Source organism: Salmo salar, chromosome 22, assembly GCF_965601325.2.
Source record: "Salmo salar chromosome 22, fSalSal1, whole genome shotgun sequence".
Taxonomy (NCBI): Eukaryota; Metazoa; Chordata; class Actinopteri; order Salmoniformes; family Salmonidae; genus Salmo; species Salmo salar.
This window is the reverse complement of record NC_138312.1, coordinates 10654095-10675125: the sequence shown is the minus strand read 5'-3', so window position 1 is coordinate 10675125 and position 21031 is coordinate 10654095. Positions and strand designations below refer to the sequence as shown.

The 21031-nt window shown below is 40.6% G+C and overlaps 1 protein-coding gene across 1 annotated transcript; it reads left to right on the top strand.

Annotated features, from left to right (window-relative positions):
- Positions 1-2801: 2801 nt before the first annotated feature.
- LOC106582724 (potassium voltage-gated channel subfamily A member 2) lies at positions 2802-13592 on the top strand. The gene is made up of 2 exons (XM_014166096.3): positions 2802-3475; positions 5924-13592. Exon 2 carries the CDS (start codon positions 6064-6066, stop codon positions 7546-7548), a length of 1485 nt encoding a protein of 494 aa, XP_014021571.1. The 5' UTR covers positions 2802-3475; positions 5924-6063; the 3' UTR covers positions 7549-13592.
- The last annotated feature ends 7439 nt before the right edge of the window (positions 13593-21031 follow it).

Genomic DNA, 21031 nt, shown 5'->3' with positions numbered 1-21031 from the left:
CCTGGGAAAGCCTTTAAGAGACAGTGGGAAAGGTGTGAGCATGTGTGGCGGGTTTATGGACGGAGCTGCAGGGGCAGCCTTGACGGTCCTCCTACAATAGGGGCTGTAGCCAGCAGTAACCATGATGAAGCCAAGTCTTACAAATTTCACCAGCTGGTCCTTCCCTCCCTTTCAATTTGTCATGAACTCAACCAGTCAAGACGTTTTCATCTTATTGTCAAACAAATCACTTCAAAAAGTAGGCTATGTTCGTCCACTCCAAAATAATTCCAGCATCTAAACAGTGCACTGCGCACTTGCACCATTTGATGAATGGACATCTATCACCAAACACCCAAAAGTGTGTAATGACATTTGGTGATTTTCATTGGGTCTACACTTTTGTAGCCTGAATTAATTAATGCGTCTTGCTGACAAAAATACCTTTTTCTGTAGAAAGTAAAGTTGGGACACCCGAAAAGGGGCCAAGATACGGGACTGTCAAGGGATGACAAGTGCAGCCACATACATTTTTTTCAAATGACAGAGGTGACATATTTACCACTGTATCAGTACAAATGGCATTTTAAACAAACAGGAGAATGGTTGAATGAGCATTATTTAGAGCCCCCCACCCCCATTTAAGGGGACTCATGTCTCATTCAGGGGGTCTGAGGCCCCCCGTAATTCACACTCTGATCCTCCCCCTGTGTACAGCATGCATTGTTTTGTAAAATATGAACAAGCATCATTCTATTGTATTCTATTCATTTTTACATTTTAGTCATTTAGCAGATGCTCTTATCCAGAGCGACTTACAGTAGCGAATGCATACATTTCATACATTTAATTTCATGCATTTTTTTTGTACTGGCCCCCTGTGGGAATTGAACCCACGACCCTGGCGTTGCACACACCATGCTCTACCAACTGAGCCACAGGGAAGACCCTATTCATCCTGGTATCTCTCTTAACTTTAACTCTCACAGTCACACAATAATAATGTTTAGTCGATACCACCTGCAAACGTTTTTTCATAAACTTTTCACTTGACATCATGTAAAGTGTATTTGTGGGCTTGAAATTGTGGAATAAAGCAGACTATAACTTTCTATGAGTCATCACATCCCAATGGGGCAGAACCAGAGTATACAAGGCTAGTTCACAAGGCTGTGAAATTGCAAAAACTAAAGACAAACTCTATGCACTCTCTCAAGGAACACGTCTGCCTTGTAACGCATCATTTCATTTAAAAAACAACCTATTAGAGGTTCTGGAAGTCCCTGATTAAATCCTTGCACATGGAATAACAGTTATAGTGTCCTGTTAGTGTGAGTCCTTCACAGTAGCTGGCTCTGTGAGTGTTACAGTGTTATGACTGTGTGGCTGTGTTGTTTTCTGCCAGTATACACTGTTGCCATACATGTTCACTGCCTTCCTATGACTGGAAAAGCACTCCACATGAGAATGAAAAACAGAGTATTATTTAATTGAATCGATATTATGTAGCTCTCTATTTTGAAATGCATTAAATCTTTGTTGGATGCCCCTATATGATGGTGCAGAACAGAACAAAACACTAAATTGCTGCTGTGTCAAATAAAAGAAGAAATCCTCAAACAATTATGAAACCACTCTCCCTAGCTATCACCCTCATGTTTGAGAAGTGTCACAGTTTCATGTGACAGAATAGTTTTGGGGGATTGCTTTCATAGCAGAAGCATTTTGAAGTCATGCATGAGATTATGTCAGATAACAAAATAATCGTTTATAACAAAATAGTATTTTACAGTGTTAGGCCTACTGCGTAATAAAATCAGATAGTTACACATTTACATAGTAAACACTGTTAACTGGGTCGTGCATAGGTAGTGATAGCCTGCATTTCATATTAATATACAATGATTAGCTATAATTTAAATCCAAGACCCGTTCCCTTTAAAACCCACGCTGCAGATAAGTGATGAGTGGTAGGGCTACAGTGCGTTTTCTCGCCCATTCTCCATCCATAGTATCTTTGTATGCATATCACTGCACGACTGAAGGTTTGAAGCTTTAGGTTACACCAGGCTAATGGCTACTACTGATCCTTACAAATACTGAGACCTAGGGTAATTAAGCATGTTTTACCCCCAGCTAAACAGAGAACCAGGAAAGTGATGCCACTGATTCGGGTTCTGGCACTGAGGAATTGCATAATCTGGCTCTCAGTCCAGGGTGATTCTTCATGCATGTCATCTCAAATCAATGTCGGAAAATGCAGTTCTCTTTACAATGTATAACGAGGCTGCAATGCATGCATGGTTTTAAGAACGATCCTCTATTCATAGACAGGCACTGTCATAGCCCCCTGCATGTGTATACCTGTGAGCATTCTGCGTTTTAAAAGCTGTAGCATTTTCAATAAGGAGAAAATAATGCACGGATTGTGATTTTCTTATTGAGCACTTGTCTCTTACTGAGCACTTGTCAATAGCCTACGCATGACTTGTAACCCGCTGGGCACAAACATACATTCAACGTCTAGTTTTGATTTACATTTGGTTGCGTTGTCACCTAATGTGAATTCAACGTCACATCAACCAAAATCTTCACCCCTTCATTTAGTTTCTTCATCCCTTAAATTGCTGACTTTTTGCAAATACAATCAGTTGATTCAACGTCATCACATTGACATTTTTGGTTGAAATTACGTGGGAACAACATTGATTCAACCAGTTTTTCTCAGTGGGAATTTATTTGAAATGAATAGTCTACTTTTAATACTCAAACACGTAGTTAGTAGACTAGGTTTATAGTGATGAGTCATAGTTGCAGATGGAGGTCTTTTAAAAATGAGAAAAATATCGGAAAACTGGTAGATTATCCTTGCTTGGTTACTAAAACCGTACCCATCAACACAATTGATTAACCCCGTTAGGATTCTATTTTTCTCAGTGTTCGTCTGCATGTTGTCCTTATTTCCATATTTTTTTTGTCATATCACACGTTGTAATACAATCCGCCTCTACGCCACCTCCCCTCCTTGCTTTTTTCTTTGCAGATGTTTCCAGTGAGCACCGTACGAGGACCATTACCTTTGCGCCTGTCTGATGCGGTCAACGTCATAGCGGCTAAGGACACTTAATGATGCATGGTATTCTGCTGATTTTAGCACATTTGGATATTACCAGAAGTAGCAGTCCTCCAGTACGGAACCTATCTCCTCCGTTTTTGCCAATCGCCACCCTACCACAACCTGCGCGAAGAACTAAGATTGAGAGGTGGAGCCGAGGACACACCCGCATACTGTAGCTCTCCAACACCGGTGCACGCGTGGTGATGCTGCAGACAACAGGATCATCTGATTAACGGTCCCCGAGTAGGAAACATATTTTTCTTCTTCTCGGGAAATAAAACACACGAGGGATTTTTAGACGCTGGCAATTTACCCCATTATATCAGGTGAAAAATGAGAACAGCAACTACCACCCAGTTTTGAACAAGGTGACTGCTGGTATGTATGGTTTTTAATATGTCTGTTTGTTTTGCTATAGGCTACATCACTTTCATTTAGTCATTTATACTCGACCTCTGCAGTAAAGGGGATACAGTAACGTTAGATGACCATTGAACAAAATAGGTATTTGATGCTCAGTATTTATCAATTGAATAGTGTTTCTGGGATACTTCTGGATTTTGGCAATGAAGCCATGAATCTACTTCCCCAGGGCCAGATTAACTCCTGGCTACCATTTTTATATCTCTGTGTGCAGTTTGAAGGAACTCGCTAACTAGCCTCAGCGCAATTGCTATCTTGCCTTAGCGCAATGACTTGAAGTCTATGGTAAGAGCTAGCTGTTTAGCATTGTCTCGAAACTACTTCTAACTTCCTTCATACTGGATGCAGAGACATGCAAACGGTAACGATGAGTTTATTTGACATTGGGGAAGTAGATAAAGCACTTTATTGCCAAAATCCCAAAATATCCCTAACAAAACTATGCATCTTTATGGAAGATACAAGAGATGGTGTAAGGGCAGAGACAGAAGAGATTTCTCTTGAAACCTATTTCCTACTGCAGTTTAATAATTGATGGATGTTTTTGAATATTTCAGAGGCATGCACCATTTGAGACCAGTCTAAAATGCTTCAACAAAACTTTCTTAAAGTGAATGATGAATAAGTGACATTGAGGGCTTCTTGGCACATAAAAATAAATGGTGCATACTTTTCACTATTCAGTTATTGGTTTTCAGTGATCGAATCAAATGAAATTGTATTTGTCCCATGCGCCGAATACAACAGGTACAACCTTACAGTGAAATGCTTACTGACAAGCCCTTAACCAACAATGCAGTTTTAAGAAAATACCTAAAAAAAAGTAAGAGATAAGAATAACAAATGATTAAAGAGCAGCAGTAAATAACAATAGCGGGGCTATATACATGGTGGTACAGGTACAGAGTCAATGTGCGGGGGCACCGGTTTCGAGGTAATTGAGGTAATTATGTACATGTGGGGGAGGGGGGGGGGGGTGCAAATAGTCTGGGTAGCCATTTTATTAGCTGTTCAGGAGTCTTATGGCTTGGGGGCAGAAGCTATTTAGGAGCCTCTTGGACCTAGACTTGGCACTCCGGTACCACTTGCCGTGCGGTAGCAGAGAGAACAGTCTATGACTAGGGTGGCTGGAGTCTGACAATTTTCAGGGCCTTCTTCTGACACCGCCTGGAATAGAGGTCCTGGTATAGAAGCTTGGCCCCGGTGATGTACTGGGCCGTACGCAACGATAAGCTAGATAAGGGCTATCTGTATAGATTTGGTGCCTTTACTGCATAGACATATTCATGCATTATTTGACTGCAGAAGGTGAATTGATATTGTCCATGGCAGGGGATCAGAAAGAGCACATGCCCTGATTCATATGCTATAATATCTATGTGAATTGTAAACTAGTTGGCTGCATTGCGCTCTGGGCATACAATACATTTCCCCATTAATATGCAAACGTTTATGTGTGTTTTAGAGTGCTGAATACTTTGGTTGTAGCCTACAGAAGTATATTGTATTTGATGTCAGTGTTACATTACAGTATAAAACAGTGAGCTCCAAAAGTATTGGGACAGTTATTTAGTTGTTGTTTTGGCTCTGTACTCCAGCACTTTGCATTTGAAATGATACTATGACTGTGAGGTTAAAGTGCAGACAGACAGTTTAATTTTAGGTTATTTTCATCCATATTGGGTGAAACGTTTAGAAATTACATCGCTTTTTTTGTGCATAGTCCCCCCATTTTAGGGGACCGAAGGTATTTGGACAAATTAAATTATATCTGTATTAAAGTAGTCAAAAGTGTAGTATTTAGACCCAGATTTCTAGCATGCAATGGTTACATCAAGCATGTGACTCTATAAACTTGTTGAATGCATTTGCTGTTAGTTTTGGTTGTTTCAAATCATTTTGTTCCCAATAGAAATGAATGGCAAATAATGTAATGTGTCATTCTGAAGTCACTTTTATTGTAAATAAGAATCGAATATGTTTCTAAACACTTCTACATGAATGTGGATGCTACCATGATTACGGATAAACCTGAATGAATCGTGAAAATGATGAGTGAGAAAGTTACTGATGTACAAATATCATACCCCTAAAAAAATGCTGACCTCCCCTGTTATTGTAATGGTGAGAGGTTAGCATTTTTTGGAGGGTATGATATTTATGCCTCTTGTAACTTTCTCACTCATCATTATTCACGATTCATTCAGGATAATCCATAATCATGGTAGCATCCACAGCGCCAAAACAAAACAAAAATGTATCATTGTCCCAATACTTTTGGAGCTCATTGTATATGTCTTGAGGACAGACAGACAGACTAACACAAATTCTATCAAATTAATTTCTTATGTTATACCAATATGTTATATTATTTAAGTTATCTCTGCTATCTATCCCTTTCAGAAGGATCAATCCATGAGGTGACATCCTGTGAGATCCTGTGGCCGTCCGGTCTTTACGGCATTGAATCCTCTCCCTCTCCTCCGTCCCCCTCCCAGCAGTTTCCTGGCTGAAAAGTGCAGGCTTCCTGCTCCCCCAGCAGAATGACTGTAGCCACTGGCGACCCCTCTGATGAAGCGGCAGCGCACCCAGGGAACCCCGCAGAGTATGACCCTGACGCTGACCATGAGTGCTGCGAGAGAGTGGTCATCAACATCTCTGGACTGCGTTTCGAGACACAGCTTAAAACCCTCTCCCAGTTCCCCGATACTCTGCTGGGGGACCCCAAAAAGAGGATGCGCTACTTTGACCCACTGAGGAACGAGTATTTCTTCGACCGGAGCCGCACCAGCTTTGATGCCATTCTCTATTTTTACCAGTCAGGAGGGAGGCTACGGCGGCCGGCCAATGTGACCCTTGATATTTTCTCAGAGGAGATCCGTTTCTATGAGTTGGGGGATGAGGCCATTGAGCTCTTCAGAGAGGATGAGGGTTTCATCAAGGAGGAAGAGAGGCCACTTCCTGACAATGAGTTTCAGAGACAAGTGTGGCTGCTCTTTGAGTACCCAGAGAGCTCGGGTCCCGCTAGGATTATCGCTATCATCTCCGTCATGGTCATCCTCATCTCTATCGTAAGCTTCTGTCTGGAAACCCTGCCCATCTTCCGCAATGACGACGACGAACCGCACAGTGTCTTTGACACCAACACCAACACCACAATCTATTTCACGTCCACCTACTTCACTGATCCTTTCTTCATCCTGGAGACACTCTGCATCATCTGGTTCTCCTTTGAGTTCCTGGTGCGCTTGTTCGCCTGCCCCAGCAAATCTGGCTTTTTTGGTAACGTCATGAACATCATTGACGTTGTTGCCATCATCCCTTACTTCATCACCCTGGCCACAGAGCTGGCTGAGAAACCAGAGGATGGCCAGGCGGGTCAGCAAGCCATGTCCCTGGCTATTCTCAGGGTCATCCGTCTAGTGCGAGTCTTCCGAATTTTCAAGCTCTCGCGACACTCCAAGGGGCTTCAGATCCTGGGCCAAACCCTGAAAGCTAGCATGAGGGAGCTCGGTCTGCTGATCTTCTTCCTCTTTATTGGAGTCATACTTTTCTCCAGTGCTGTCTACTTTGCGGAAGCTGATGAGCCGGAATCGCAGTTTGAAAGCATCCCAGACGCCTTCTGGTGGGCTGTTGTCTCCATGACGACAGTAGGGTATGGTGACATGGTCCCGACCACCATTGGTGGCAAGATTGTGGGCTCCCTCTGCGCCATTGCAGGTGTGCTGACAATTGCCTTGCCCGTGCCTGTCATCGTTTCCAACTTCAACTACTTCTACCACCGTGAGACAGAGGGCGAGGAGCAGGCCCAGTGCCTAGGCCCAGTCACCAAAGAGGACTCGAATGAAGAGCTGAAAAAGAGCCGGAGCGGCTCAACCATCAGTAAATCAGACTACATGGAGATCCAGGAAGGGGTGAACAACAGTATTGAGGACATCCCTGAAGAGAACCTCAAGACTCAGGCCAACTGCACGACATTGGCCAACACAAACTATGTCAACATCACCAAAATGCTCACAGACGTGTAGCCAGCCGGCAGGCATTGTCCTCTCGGTGAGGTTGAGGGGTCAAAGGATAGGACAGGTGTGTAGCCTCCCTTTTCACATGTGCTGCTGGAATATCAAGGCAATAGATTCAGGACGTATACCTGTACTCGTCTTTTGTGAGTGATGAGAAACACCAGAGACCATGTGCTCACTCCTCCCCTAACTCCCCGTTAGCTCGTCACACCTTGCCCTCAAACTGACCTTCTGTCAGATTTTAAATCTTATATTCCACATTTTGCTTGTTGATGTCTGCATGGAGTTGGCTTTGTCAGTGTGACTTTTTCAAATAACCTGTTCACAACAGTAGTACAAAAAAAGAGGAGAAATGTAGTTAAAAGAGGGAATTTATAGTTTCCAGAATAACCACACCACCAACACTGCTTCAGCCCCCCTGTGCCGGCCCCTACCCTGGTCTCCCTTCATTGCTAAAGGCACACTGCGCTTCTGAAGAGTCTTGTTTGCGTGTTAGAATATGCTGCTTCCTGGAGCAAATGAAACAAACCCGTTCTGTGGTGAACTACTTGGAGATTACAGCACGTGGGAGCACTAAGCAGGCATGCTGCGTTGCTGAGGCCTGTCATGACCTGAGTCTGAGGAGTGTGGTACTGTAGTAGCAATCCACATGATTTATGGGATATCAGCTCCATAAGCTTATGATGGTTTGACATATTTTCTTCAGTAGACATCAGTATCTGATGAGTGACTGAGAATGTCCTTGACTTTTCACTGCGTTAGTCTTACATGGTTTATGTGTTTACTGTACATTGCAATGCAAGCATCCCTCCTCCACTCATCTGCATCAGTCTGAACCAGTCTTACTGCAGCTTTGAGGACAAAGTGATTGTCTCTTCCTCTTTCATAAAAAAAAGTGTACTCATTTACATACAGATAGGTAAGTAGTTGTGACTGTAACCGATACTGTAGCTAGATACTGTAGGTACTGTAGGTAGTAACTGTAGCCAGTTGATTGTTGCTTGGAGCTCTTAACTGAATGAGTATTCTCACTCACACAACTATCATTGCTCCAAAGACACAGTTTGCCTTGCTCTCTATAACCTTCTATCACACATGTGAAGGGATGACTATAAAGTGGGTATCATACACGTAAGTATTCACCCCCCCATGGATTTTGTTGCCTTACAACGTGGGATTGAAATATAATTCATTGTGATTTTTAGCCAATGATCTATACAAAATACTCCAGAATGTCTGAGTAAAAAAACAACAACATTTCTACACAATTTGACAAAGTATTCACACCTTTTGTTTGCTCAAGCCTAAGTTAGTTCAGGAGTAAAATTTGGCTTAACAAATCACATAATCATTTACATGGACTCACTCTGTGTGAAATTATAGGGGTTGACATGATTTTTGAATAACTACCCCTTCCTCTGTCCCACATACATACAACATCTGTAACTTCCCTCAGTCAAGTATTGAATCTCGAACACAGATTCAACTACAAAGACCAGGGAGATTTTCAAAAGCCTCATAAAGAAGGACAGGGATTGGTAGATAGGTAACAATAACAAATTAGACATTGAATATCTCTGAAAGCATGGTTAAGTTAATAATTATGCTGTTAGATTATGTATTCAATCACCTAGACACATCAAACATACAGTTGTCCTTCTAGACTGAGCTGCAGGGCAGGAAGGAAAGTGCTCAGGGATGTCACCCTGAGGCCACTGATGATTTTAAAACGGCTACGGAGTTCAATGGCTGTGATGGGAGAAAACTGAGGATGGATCAACAATATTGTAGTGACTGCACAATAACGACTTAAAAAGAAGAATCCACATTTTCAGAATATAAATATTCCAAATCATGCATCATGTATGCAACAAGGCACTACATTAATACAGAAAAAAAACCATGTTTGGGGAAAATCCAACGGAACACATCACTGAGTAATTTACTCTTTATTTTCAAGCATGGTGGGGGCTGCATCATGGTATGGGTATGCTTGAAATAGGCAAAGACTGCTGAGTTTTTCAGGATAAAAAGAAACGGGATGGAGCTAATCACTGGCAAAATCCTAGAGGAAAACCTGCTTCAGTCTGCTTTACACCAGACACTGGGAGATGAATTCACCTTTCTGCAGGACAATAAATAACAACACAAGTGCAAATCTACACTGGAGTTGCTTACCAAGAAGACAGTGAATGTTCTTAGTGGCCAAGTTACAGTTCTGACTTAAATCTGCTTGAAAATCTATGGCAGTACTTGAAAATTGCAGTCTAGCCATGATCCAACACCTTGACAAAGCTTGAATGATTTTGAAAATAATAATGGGCAAATGTTGCACAATCCAGGTGTACAAAGCTCCTAGAGACTTACCCAGAAAGACTAATCGCTGCCAATGGTGTTTCTAACATGTATTGAACATGTATTGACTCGGGGTGAATACTTGTCTAATCAAAGTACTGTATATTAGTGCTTTAGTTTTCATTCATCTTTAAAACATTTCGGAAATTTTCTTCCACTTTGACATTACAGAGTATTTTGTGTAGATCGTTGACACACAACAAAACAAAAAAAATTACATCTATTTTATTACCACTTTGTAACACAATCAAATGTGAAGAAATCCAAGGGGGTGAATACTTATGATAGGCACTGCAGGCTATTATCTAACAAGCTACAAGGGTGTCTAAAAGGAAACCATGCCCCAAACCAGCCCTATAGTACATTTGACCCAAATGTAACATTCCAGCCACACCGCTGAGCTGAAAACATAGAGGTGTTTCTATACCGCAGTCATTGCACCTGAGCTTTAATTGGAGGCAAAATGCATTAGTTAATTACTTACAGTACTCAAGCAGTCTAGTTGCAGCATTAATCTCGGTTACAGACAGACTTGTGTAGCCTCGCCTCACGGCTGTCTTGTACAACTGTGTCCATCGTGTCTTCATGATGAGCTATTGGGACAGCTAATGGGACATGTATAAAATTATGCTTCCTCCCTAAACTGCGATCAAAACAAGAAGGCTAACTGAATGCTACTCTCCTAGTGTTGCATGACCTTAATACATTCATAGAAGCATGTATTTAAGTTCAAGGAAACCTATGAAAAAGCCTATGGAAACTATTTAGTAGGATACCTATATTAATCTCAATATATATACTTACATACTTTTACATGTGATAACAAAGCAATCTGGAACGTATAAGAAGGGGAATTGACGTTCAGCTGACGATTTAGAGATGAGGATGACCATGACGGAGATGATAGCGTTAATCCGATAATCCTTGAAGATATGCAGATCGTTGCTATGTTTGTTTTATGATGTGAACAATGACACTTGTTTATTTCGAGCACTGTTGGGGTAGCCCCATTTCAGGGACTGTCTGTTGGACAGAGTGCCAAAGACATGCATGCGCGTAATACCCTAGCCATTTCGCATGGACAAATGGAGGTACAGTAGTATATCTGTGGTAGATGCATCCCTCAATCCCAAAATATGAGCATTATCTAAATTCTGTCCTCATACTCGAAGGAGAGATGGTTTATATATTGCCAACAGCTGAAGTATGTAGCTGTGCAGCAACTCTTAACTACACCGTTCTAGGTCTCTCATGACATTGCTGAGTCTGCTGCCTTTCTACATCTTTTCATAGTGGTCTTTAGGGCACATGAGAGTAATAGCAGAGCAGGGGATGTTTCGCCAGTGCAAATTAAATGGTAAATGGATTCAGTCTTATTTACCCTTTGGTAAATATTGGTTTGACTCTAATGTCTAAGGTGTTTCTAATGTGTCTGATCTGTCGGCGGGGATGAGAAAGACCAGTTTACATTTTTAGGCCTAAATGTCTACTACCATTGCCGCAGTTTGCACTCAGGGTGCCTCGCTAGATAGACAGACGTGAGGTTCTTATCTCCTGGTCCCTCCCTCTGTCCTTACCATGTTCCCTTTCCTGTCTTGTGTCTTCAATTGAAATGAAACGTGTTGGAAAGGAACTTGACTCTGACAATAGTCTGGGTCTGGAACCCTGCTTATTGATGCTTCCATTTACATTATAACGACATTATGTTATCGTGTTCTTACTGTAACACACTTCCCCTCTAATGCACCACCTTGTCCACAACACACATCATATATATTAACTGTACATGACGTGACTATGTAGGTACACATTAGGTGGTGTTTATTTGTACGTGTGTGGGTGTGTGTGTGTGTGTGTGTGTGTGTGTGTGTGTGTGTGTGTGTGTGTGTGTGTGTGTGTGTGTGTGTGTGTGTGTGTGTGTGTGTGTGTGTGTGTGTGTGTGTGTGTATGTAGAGCCCACCTCTGAATGTCAGTGTCTTAGCTTGGTTGTACTGCTGCATTAAAGTGACAGTGTGCAACCATTCATGCATGTGTGCGTACCATTTTTATTTATTTTTTACTGCTCACAGTATGACCAAAAATGACCAAATTGTCTATGCATGCAAATGCGTTGTATGTTTTGTATTATTTTTCTATTAATTTATTTTTACACACACACTGTCAAATTTAGCAACATATTCAAATAGAAGCACTGGTGTTGAGTGTCAATGATTTGTTTTTTAGATGCTCTAAGCACAAGCACAAATGGAGTATACCCATTTGTATCACTGTGCTTGCAGATTTACTATGTATGTCAAATGTTTATTTGCAAAATGGAGTGTCGCAAAATTGAAAATGTATATTTTGCTTTATAGTAAGCATCTCTATACTATTTTAACTCAAAGTGTACAGAGGGTTCCACCAGCAAAATTACAGTCAGAAGGACTCAGAAAATGCACTGCAAAGTCTATCCAGAGAAGCACTGTAGATTGGAAATATAGACACAGATAGGCCAGGGTGTAGAATGGAAGGTGAACTCATAATGCGATTCAATGGAAGGTGAACTCATAATGCGATTCAATGGAAGGTGAACTCATAATGCGATTCAATGGAAGGTGAACTCATAATGCGATTGAATGGAAGGTGAACTCACAATGCAGTTCAATGGAAGGTGAACTCACAATGCAGTTCAATGGAAGGTGAACTCACAATGCGATTCAAACAAAGTAGAGTTTCTGCTGTGTGAATTGTTTTTCTCCAGATTCTGGGTTTGTTTGAAATTTAATAGTGAGATTTATAATCGATGATGAGGGCCCCTCCACTTTTACAGAGAAATACAGACCTCAATTGATTCAATAAATAAAAATACAGGAAAACTGCACTGCAGGTTCAAAAATGCTATGCTGTATTGGAGGTCGTAAGTAACTGGGTTAACGGTGAATACTCCCACGAGCTGTTCCTATCACCAACATTGTCATTGAATATGAGTGTGAAACTGAGTGAAACCACAGTGTGATTTTCCTTTATCTGTAATTGTTTGAATTTGGGCCACAGTGAAAGCCTTGTATTGCACTGTATGCTTTCCATCACCAAAAAAGTAAACATGCAAGTAGCTAAACAAGTAGTAGCTATACAATTTACTGTATATGCATGTGTTTTAGAACAAGAGAGTGTGTTTCTGTGGTCTCAATGTGAATGATACTGTGGCAACACTGATACAGTATGCACAGTACAGCTCCTTCACCTTCAACCCTCCCACACATCATGGTGGCCTGACTACTACTATCAACTTTGGTACAATGGACAATCTTTTTTTTTTTCTATGAAAAGAAATGTGTGGAAAATACTGTGCACAACAATAATGGATTAAGAAGACAAAAAAACAATACTATAATGCTATGCGAAGTCTGGATTTAAAGTAATATGAACTGCACTTTACAGGAACAAAAAGACAATCTGCAGACAAGAAAAATGTGTCAAACTAAAATGCATATAATCCTTCCAAATGATCATAACCATGATAACACAGTAATATCAATAATGAAGACAATAATAATTCAACCAAACTGTGGTTTGTGTGTTTTTAATGTGTGAGATGACATTTTTTCTTATCCATACATGGTGGTGGACTAGCTATGTTTTTCTTGTTTTTTTTTATGCCAGTGGCCTTGTGCAATTCTAACATGAATTGTTGTATTTGATGCATTGCACCATAGTTAGCACAATTTCATTTGCAGTCTTTGGCTACATGATCAAACAATAACACAATGTCAAAGAGATCTGATGAACCTCAAAACCTGGAAATAAAGAATAGAAAGGCATGCATAGAGATAAAAGATAAACTAAATGTAAGTATATATATATATATATATATAGTACCAGTCAAAAGTTTGGACACACCTACTCATTCAAGGGTTTTTCTTTAATTTTACTATTTTCTACATTGTAGAATAATAGTGAAGACATCAACACTATGAAATAACATGTGGAATCATGTAGTAACCAAAAAAGTGTCAAACAGATTCTTCAAAGTAGCCACCCTTTGTCTTGATGACAGCTTTGCTCACTCTTGGCATTCTCTCAACCAGCTTCATGAGGTAGTCACCGGGAATGCATTTCAATTAACAGGTGTGCCTTGTTAAAAGTTAATTTGTGGAATTTCTTTCCTTCTTAATGTGTTTGAGCCAATGAGTTGTGTTGTGACGAGGTAGGGATGGTATACAGAATATAACCCTGTTTGGTAAAAGACCAAGTCCATATGGCAAGAACTGCTCAAATAAGCAAAGAGAAACGACAGTCCATCATTACTTTAAGACATGAAGGTCAGTCAATCCAGAAAATGTCAAGAACTTTGGAAATTTCTTCAAGTGCAGTTGTAAAAACCATCAGTCGTTATGATGAAACTGGCTCTCATGAGGACCGCCACCTGAAAGGAAGACCCAGAGTTACCTCTGCCTCAGAGGATAAGTTCATTGGAGTTACCAGCCTTAGAAATTGCAGTCAAAATAAATGCTTCACAGAGATCAAGTAAAATACACATCTCAACATCAACTGTTCAGAGCAGACTGAGTGAATCAGGCCTTCATTGTTAAATTGCTGCAAAGAAACCACTACTAAAGGACGCCAATAAGAAGAGGAAACTTGCTTGGACCAAGAAACACGAGCAATGGGCATTAGACCGGTGGAAATCTGTCCTTTGGTCAGACGAGTCCAAATTTGTGATTTTTGGTTCCAACCACCGTGTCTTTGTGAGACGCAGAGTAGGTGAACGGATGATCTCTGCATGTGTAGTTCCCACCATGAAACATGGAGGAGGAGGTGTGATGGTGTGGGGGTGCTTTGCTGGTGACACTGTCGTGATTTATTTAGAAATCAAGGTAGACTTAACCAGCATGGCTACCACAGCATTCTGGAGCGATACGCCATCCCATCTGGTTTGGGCTTTTTCATTTTTTTTCAACAGGACAAACACCTCCAGGCAATGTAAGGGCTATTTGACCAAGAAGGAGAGTGATGGAGTGCTGCATCAGATGACCTGGCCTCCACAATCAACTGACCTCATCCCAATTGAGATGGTTTGGGACCTCAGAGTGAAGGAAAAACAGCCAAAAAGTGCTCAACATATGTGGGAACTCCATGACTTTTGGAAAAGCGTTCCAGGTGAAGCTGGTTGAGAGAATGCCAAGTGTGTGCAAAGCTGTCATCAAGGCAAAGGGTGGCTACTTTGAAGAATCTGTTTGACACTTTTTTGGTTACTACATGATTCCACATGTTATTTCATAGTTTTGATGTCTTCACTATTATTCTACAATGTAGAAAATAGTACAAATAAAGAAAAACCCTTGAATGAGTCAGTGTGTCCAAACTTTTGACTGGTATTGTATATACTGTAACACATTTGAAATCACATACCTTAGGCTACAATAATTGTTAATGCATATGTATTTGATTATACTTAAGCAATAAGGCATGAGGCGGTGTGATACAGTATATTGCCAATATACCACGGCTAAGGGCTGTTCTTATGCACGACGCAACACGGAGTGCCAGGATACAGCCCTTAGCCGTGGTATATTGGTCGTATACCACAAACCGCCATGCTGCCTTATTGCTATTATAAACTGGTTAACAAGGTAATTAGAACAGTAAAATAAATGTTTTATCACACCTGTGGTATACAGTCTGAAATACCATGGCTTTCACCCAATCAGCATTCAGGGCTCAAACCACCCAGTTTATCAATAATTTTATAACACATCAATTCAATTAGACATGCATCCAAATGTATAATGGCTCTCACAGAGAATGATGGTTTGTATATTTCATTGTTTGAGAGTGAGAATAATTTGACATTGTATTGAACATCTTTCCTTACATCTTATTAATGCTAACGATTTGAAGGAAAATCTTAGCAGAACCATTGCTAGCTGTTTGTGACGATACAAAGGGCGGTGAATCGATCAAAGAACGCTTTGTTGTTATTCTTAGTACATTCAGCCCAGAGTCTTTGTAGCCCTCGGCTGTGTGGAGGACATTTTAAATGCCTCCTGGCATTTTGGTTGCTTCATCCTTTAAGTGCACCGTATATGCTCTTTGCAATTTAGAGAGAGAGACAGCAAGGAATGTACTATTAATAGCCCTTTTGTTGGAGCGAGAGATTGGGGGAAAGAGAGGGAGGGGATAGGAGAGAGAAAAAGAGATATGGTAAGATAGGGGAGTGGGCGGGAGAGAGACTCGAGCAGGAGAGGAGCGTGAGAGAAGGAGGAGGGGTACATTCTTTAAGGAATCTTTCACAGTGGACTTTCTGACACTCTTGTCCCAGTCCACTATCGCTTGATAATTAGGGAGGAGACTGAGACGGGCTACAGTAGATGTTTGCATTCATCCATTTCCAGGACTCCTTCTCCAAGGGGAAATAGAGGCGAGAGAGAGCATTCGTTGTCAGGCTCATGAATTCTTCCATGGCTGTATCGAGAGAAACTCTGTTTGCTGCAACCAGCTGGCAATTAATCACAGCTATACATTTGGGGGTGCTGTTATAGTCTATTCATACTCTACTTCCCCGTCTTAATTGCATTCCGTCTATGGTGGGTTGGGTTTCTGTGTCCTCTATGGGATTGCTTACTGTCATACAAGTATTATAATGTGCCATGACATTTAAGATGGCTACCTGTGACAGAAGTAGTCAGATCCAAATTCAGATTTTATATGAAACATAGTGTTTTAGTGCTGCACTGCTCGTGCTCGGCACTGTGCAATGGAACTGCAGGCCTATGTCTCTCTAATGTAGCTATTACAGTGGTTACTTTAATCCTGAATTGCAGTGCAGTGCTGTGCAGCTCTGCAGCTACGCACCGCGGCTAAAAGGAGAGACAGGAGAAAGAGGGTGTCAGTGAGAGACGGGGAGAGACAGGGAGACAAAGAGAGGAGAACGGAACAGAACAGAGAGAGACGGAGATAAGGAGAGTATTTGTATTTATTATGGATCCCCTACTCTTCCTGGGATTCAGCAAAATCAAGGCAGTTATATACAATTAAAAACATGACATTACATTTTTACAATATACTGTATCTACATGACAAAATCTATGTGTACGTGTGTGTTTAGTTCGAATGTTGTTGTTGTGTGTGTGTGTATGCGTTTCTATGCCTGTGTCTCTTCACAGTCCCTGCTGTTCTATAAGGTGTATTTTTATCTTTTTTTTTATCAGATCTTACTGCTTGCATGAGTTACTTGATGTGGAATAGAGTTCCATGTAGTCATGGCTCTATGTAGTACTGTGTGCTTCCCATGTTCTGTTACGGACTTGGGGACTGTGAAGAGACCTCTGGTGGCATGTCTTGAGAGGTATGCATGGGTGTCTGAGCTGTGCGCTAGTAGTTTAAACAGACAGCTTGGTGCATTCAACATGGCAATACTTCTCACAAGTACAAGTAGTGAGCGGCAGGTAGCCTAGTGGTTAGAGTGTTGGGCCAATAACTGAAAGGTAGCTGGTTCCAGTACATGAGCTGACAAGGTAAAAATCGGTCATTTTACCCCTGAACAAGGCAGTTAACCCACTGTTCCCCGGTAGGCTGTCTTTGTAAATAAGAATTTGTTCTTAACTGACTTGTCTAGTTAAATTGAAGAAATAAACTAGTGATGAAGTCAATCTCTCCTCTACTTTGAGCCAGGAGAGATTGACATGCATATTATTAATGTTAGCTCTCAGTGTACATTTAAGAGCCAGCCGTGCTGCCCTGTTCTGGGCTAATTGTAATTTCCCTAAGTGTCTCTTTGTGGCACCTGACCACCAGTGGAGGCTGCTGAGGGGAGGATGGCTCATAATAATGGCTGGAACGGCGCAAATGGAATGGTGCCATTTCGTTCCACTGTTTCCGCTCCAGCCATTACCATGAGCCCGTCCTCCCCAATTAAGGTGCCACCAACCTTCTGTGCTGACTACAGGACTGGACAGTAGTCCAGGTGCTACAAAACTAGAGCCTTGTCAGCCTGGTCTCATAGACTAGACGTAACATAGTAAATGTAAATCCGGGACACTGAAATTGTTATGATATGTTATGTTCGGTATGGTTACGTAAGACAATGGTTACTTAAGGCATGATGGATGGGTGGGTGTATAACGCGAACCTCTAGCAAACCCAAATGTTGCATGTTCGAATCTCATCACGGACAACTTTAATATTTTAGCAACTTTTCAACTACTTACTACTTTTGAGCTACTTTGGCAATGACTTAGCAAGTTAGCTAACCCTGCCATTAACCTTAATCCTTTAAACTAACTCCTAACCTTAACCCTAACTTTAATCCTAACCCTAACATTAGCCAGCTAGCTAACATTAGCTGCCTAGCCACCTAGCTAATGTTAGCCACAACAAATTGGAATTCGTAACATATCATACATTTTTCAGATTCATAACAAATAATACTTTTTCAAAATTTGTTTCATATTGTAGGTTTTGCAAATTAGTAACATATCATATGAATTGTAATTTCTAACATTATACATATCATCCAGAAATGAATACATACCATACGAAACTTAAAATATCATACAAAATGTAGTGCTTTATCATGAACAGACCTCTCCTGCATCAATATATTTTGACCATGACAGTTCACAATCCAGTGTTACTCCATAAAGTTTTATCTGCTCAACTTGCTCAATATACACATGTTTAATTGCAATATTTTGTTAGGGTTTAATGAATGATTTGTCCCAAATACAATGTTTTTAGTTTTTTTTAAATATTTAGGACAAAATTATTTCTTGCACCCATTCTGAAACTGACTGCAGTTTTTTGTTAAGTGTTGCAGACATTTCACTTGCTGTGGTAACTGACAGGTATAGTTTTGAGTCATCAGCATACATAGACACACAGGCTTTACATAGAGATAGTGGCAGGTCATTGGTAAAGTTTGAAGAAAGAGAATGACCTAGTCAACTGCCCTGGGGAATGCCTGGCTCTACCAGGATTATGTTGGAGAGGCTTCCATTAAAGAACCCCCTCCGTGTTTTGTTAGACCATAGTAGGGGATGTAAAGCCATAACACATACGTTTTTCCAACAGCAGATTATTATTGATAATGTCAAAGGCTTCAGTGAAGTATAACAAAACAGCTCCCACAATCTTTTTATAATCAATTTCTCTCAGCCAATCATCAGTCATTTCTGTAAGTGCCATACGTGTTGAATTCCCTTCCCTATAAGTGGCTGTTTGAGCCAGAAAAGAAGAGTGCTTTGCTATTCTTAGCTAGCAGAATGACTTTTGCTTCCCTTCAGGCCTGAAGGCACTCACTTTCGTCTAGGCTTAGATTGAAGAGATGGCAAATAGGAGTGGCAATATCGTCCACTATCATCCTCATTAATTTTCTCCAAGTTGTCAGACCCAGGTGATTTGTCATTGTTGATAGACCGCAATCATTTTTTCACCTCTTCCACACTCACTTTACGGAATTCAAAATTACAATGCTTGTCTTTCGTAATTTGGTGCATGGATGTGTAGGTTCAGAATTTGTTATTGGCATATCATGCCTAAATTTTCTAATCTTGCCAATGAAAAAAAATTATTAAAGTAGTTGGCAGTATCAGTGGGTTTTGTGATGAATGAGCCATCTGATTTAATGAATGATGGAGCAGAGTTCACCTTTTTGCCCCAAATTTCATTTATGGTGCTCCAAAGCTTTTTAATATCATTCATTATATAATTTATTGTTGTTTCATAGTAAAATTTCTTCTTCTTTTTGTTCAGTTTAGTCACATGATTTCTCAATTTACAGTACGTTTGCCAATCGGCTGTGCAGCTAGACTTATGTGACATTCCTTTTGCCTCATCCCTCTCAACCATAACATTTTTCAATTCCTCATCAATCCACAAGGATTTAACCGTTTTTACAGTCATTTTCTTAATGGGTACAAGCTTATTAGTAACTGGAATAAGCAATTTCATAAATGTGTCAAGTTTAGCACATGGTTGCTCCTCATTACACACCACAGACCAGCACACATGATTTACATATTCAACATAGGAATCACTACAATACTTGTTGTATGACTTCTTATGCACTATATTAGTCCCAGCCTTTGGAACTTTGGTTTTCCTAGAATGGCTACTATATTACGATCACTACATCCGATGGATTTGGATACTGCTCTAGAGCAGATTTCTGCAGCATTAGTAAAGATGTGATCAATACATGTGGATGATTTCATTCCTGTGCTGTTTGTAAATACCCTGGTAGGTTGACTGATAGCCTGAACCAGGTTGCAGGCACTGGTTACAGTTTGAAGCTTTTTCTTGATGAGGGCAGCATGATGAAAGCCAGTCAATATTTAGGTCACCCAGAAAATATACCTCACCGTTGATATCACATACATTATCAAGCATTTCACACCTATTATCCAGATACTGACTGTTAACACTTGGAGTTCTATAGCAGCTTCCCACAAGAATGGGCTTTAGGTGAGGCAGGTGAACTTCAACAACGGAAATACTGTAGTTCGCAATCGTTAGCTAACATATTCCATTTGTCTTGTGTTAGCGAACGGTCTGAGAAGGCAATGTGCAGTGAACGTGAGTGTCTGTTTCGGGTCTAAACTGCCACTGCAATTAATCAAGTGGCCATGTAGGCTTTCTATTACATGTAGTAGGAATAGCTAAATTATTGCAGCTAAAATTTCACATTAAGCCTTACCAAAAATATCTGTTTGATGTTTCTCCGTAACATTTTGGAATGTTCATTCAAATCGTTCAACTGACATTGTTACTAAGTAACAATGTCGAACTGAAGCTGTGTTGAACTCAACTCTGTAGCCATATTACTTCAACAGCATTTGACATGAGATCCTTTCGAAGCGTTACAGGAATATCCCTCCGAACATAAACGGCAACACCTCCACCATTGGCATTCCTGTCTCTTCTGAAAACTGAATCATCAAAGGTATTATCTAATTGAGTTTCAGAGATTGTCAGTATATGAATTTGGTCTGTTACTAGCAAGTTATCGATTTCATGAACCTTGTTTCTTAGACTACATATGTTAATGTGGGCTATTTTTAGCACTTTTCTGGTATTCTTGATTGTTTTTATTGCTTTACTGGGAGACTTATCAGAGGTAGACATGACAGTGATATTTATGTTTGAGCTGATAGTGCAG

Bases quoted from the DNA above. Each gene is read 5' to 3' on its own strand.
- LOC106582724 (XM_014166096.3), top strand. From the start codon at position 6,064: ATGACTGTAGCCACTGGCGACCCCTCTGATGAAGCGGCAGCGCACCCA.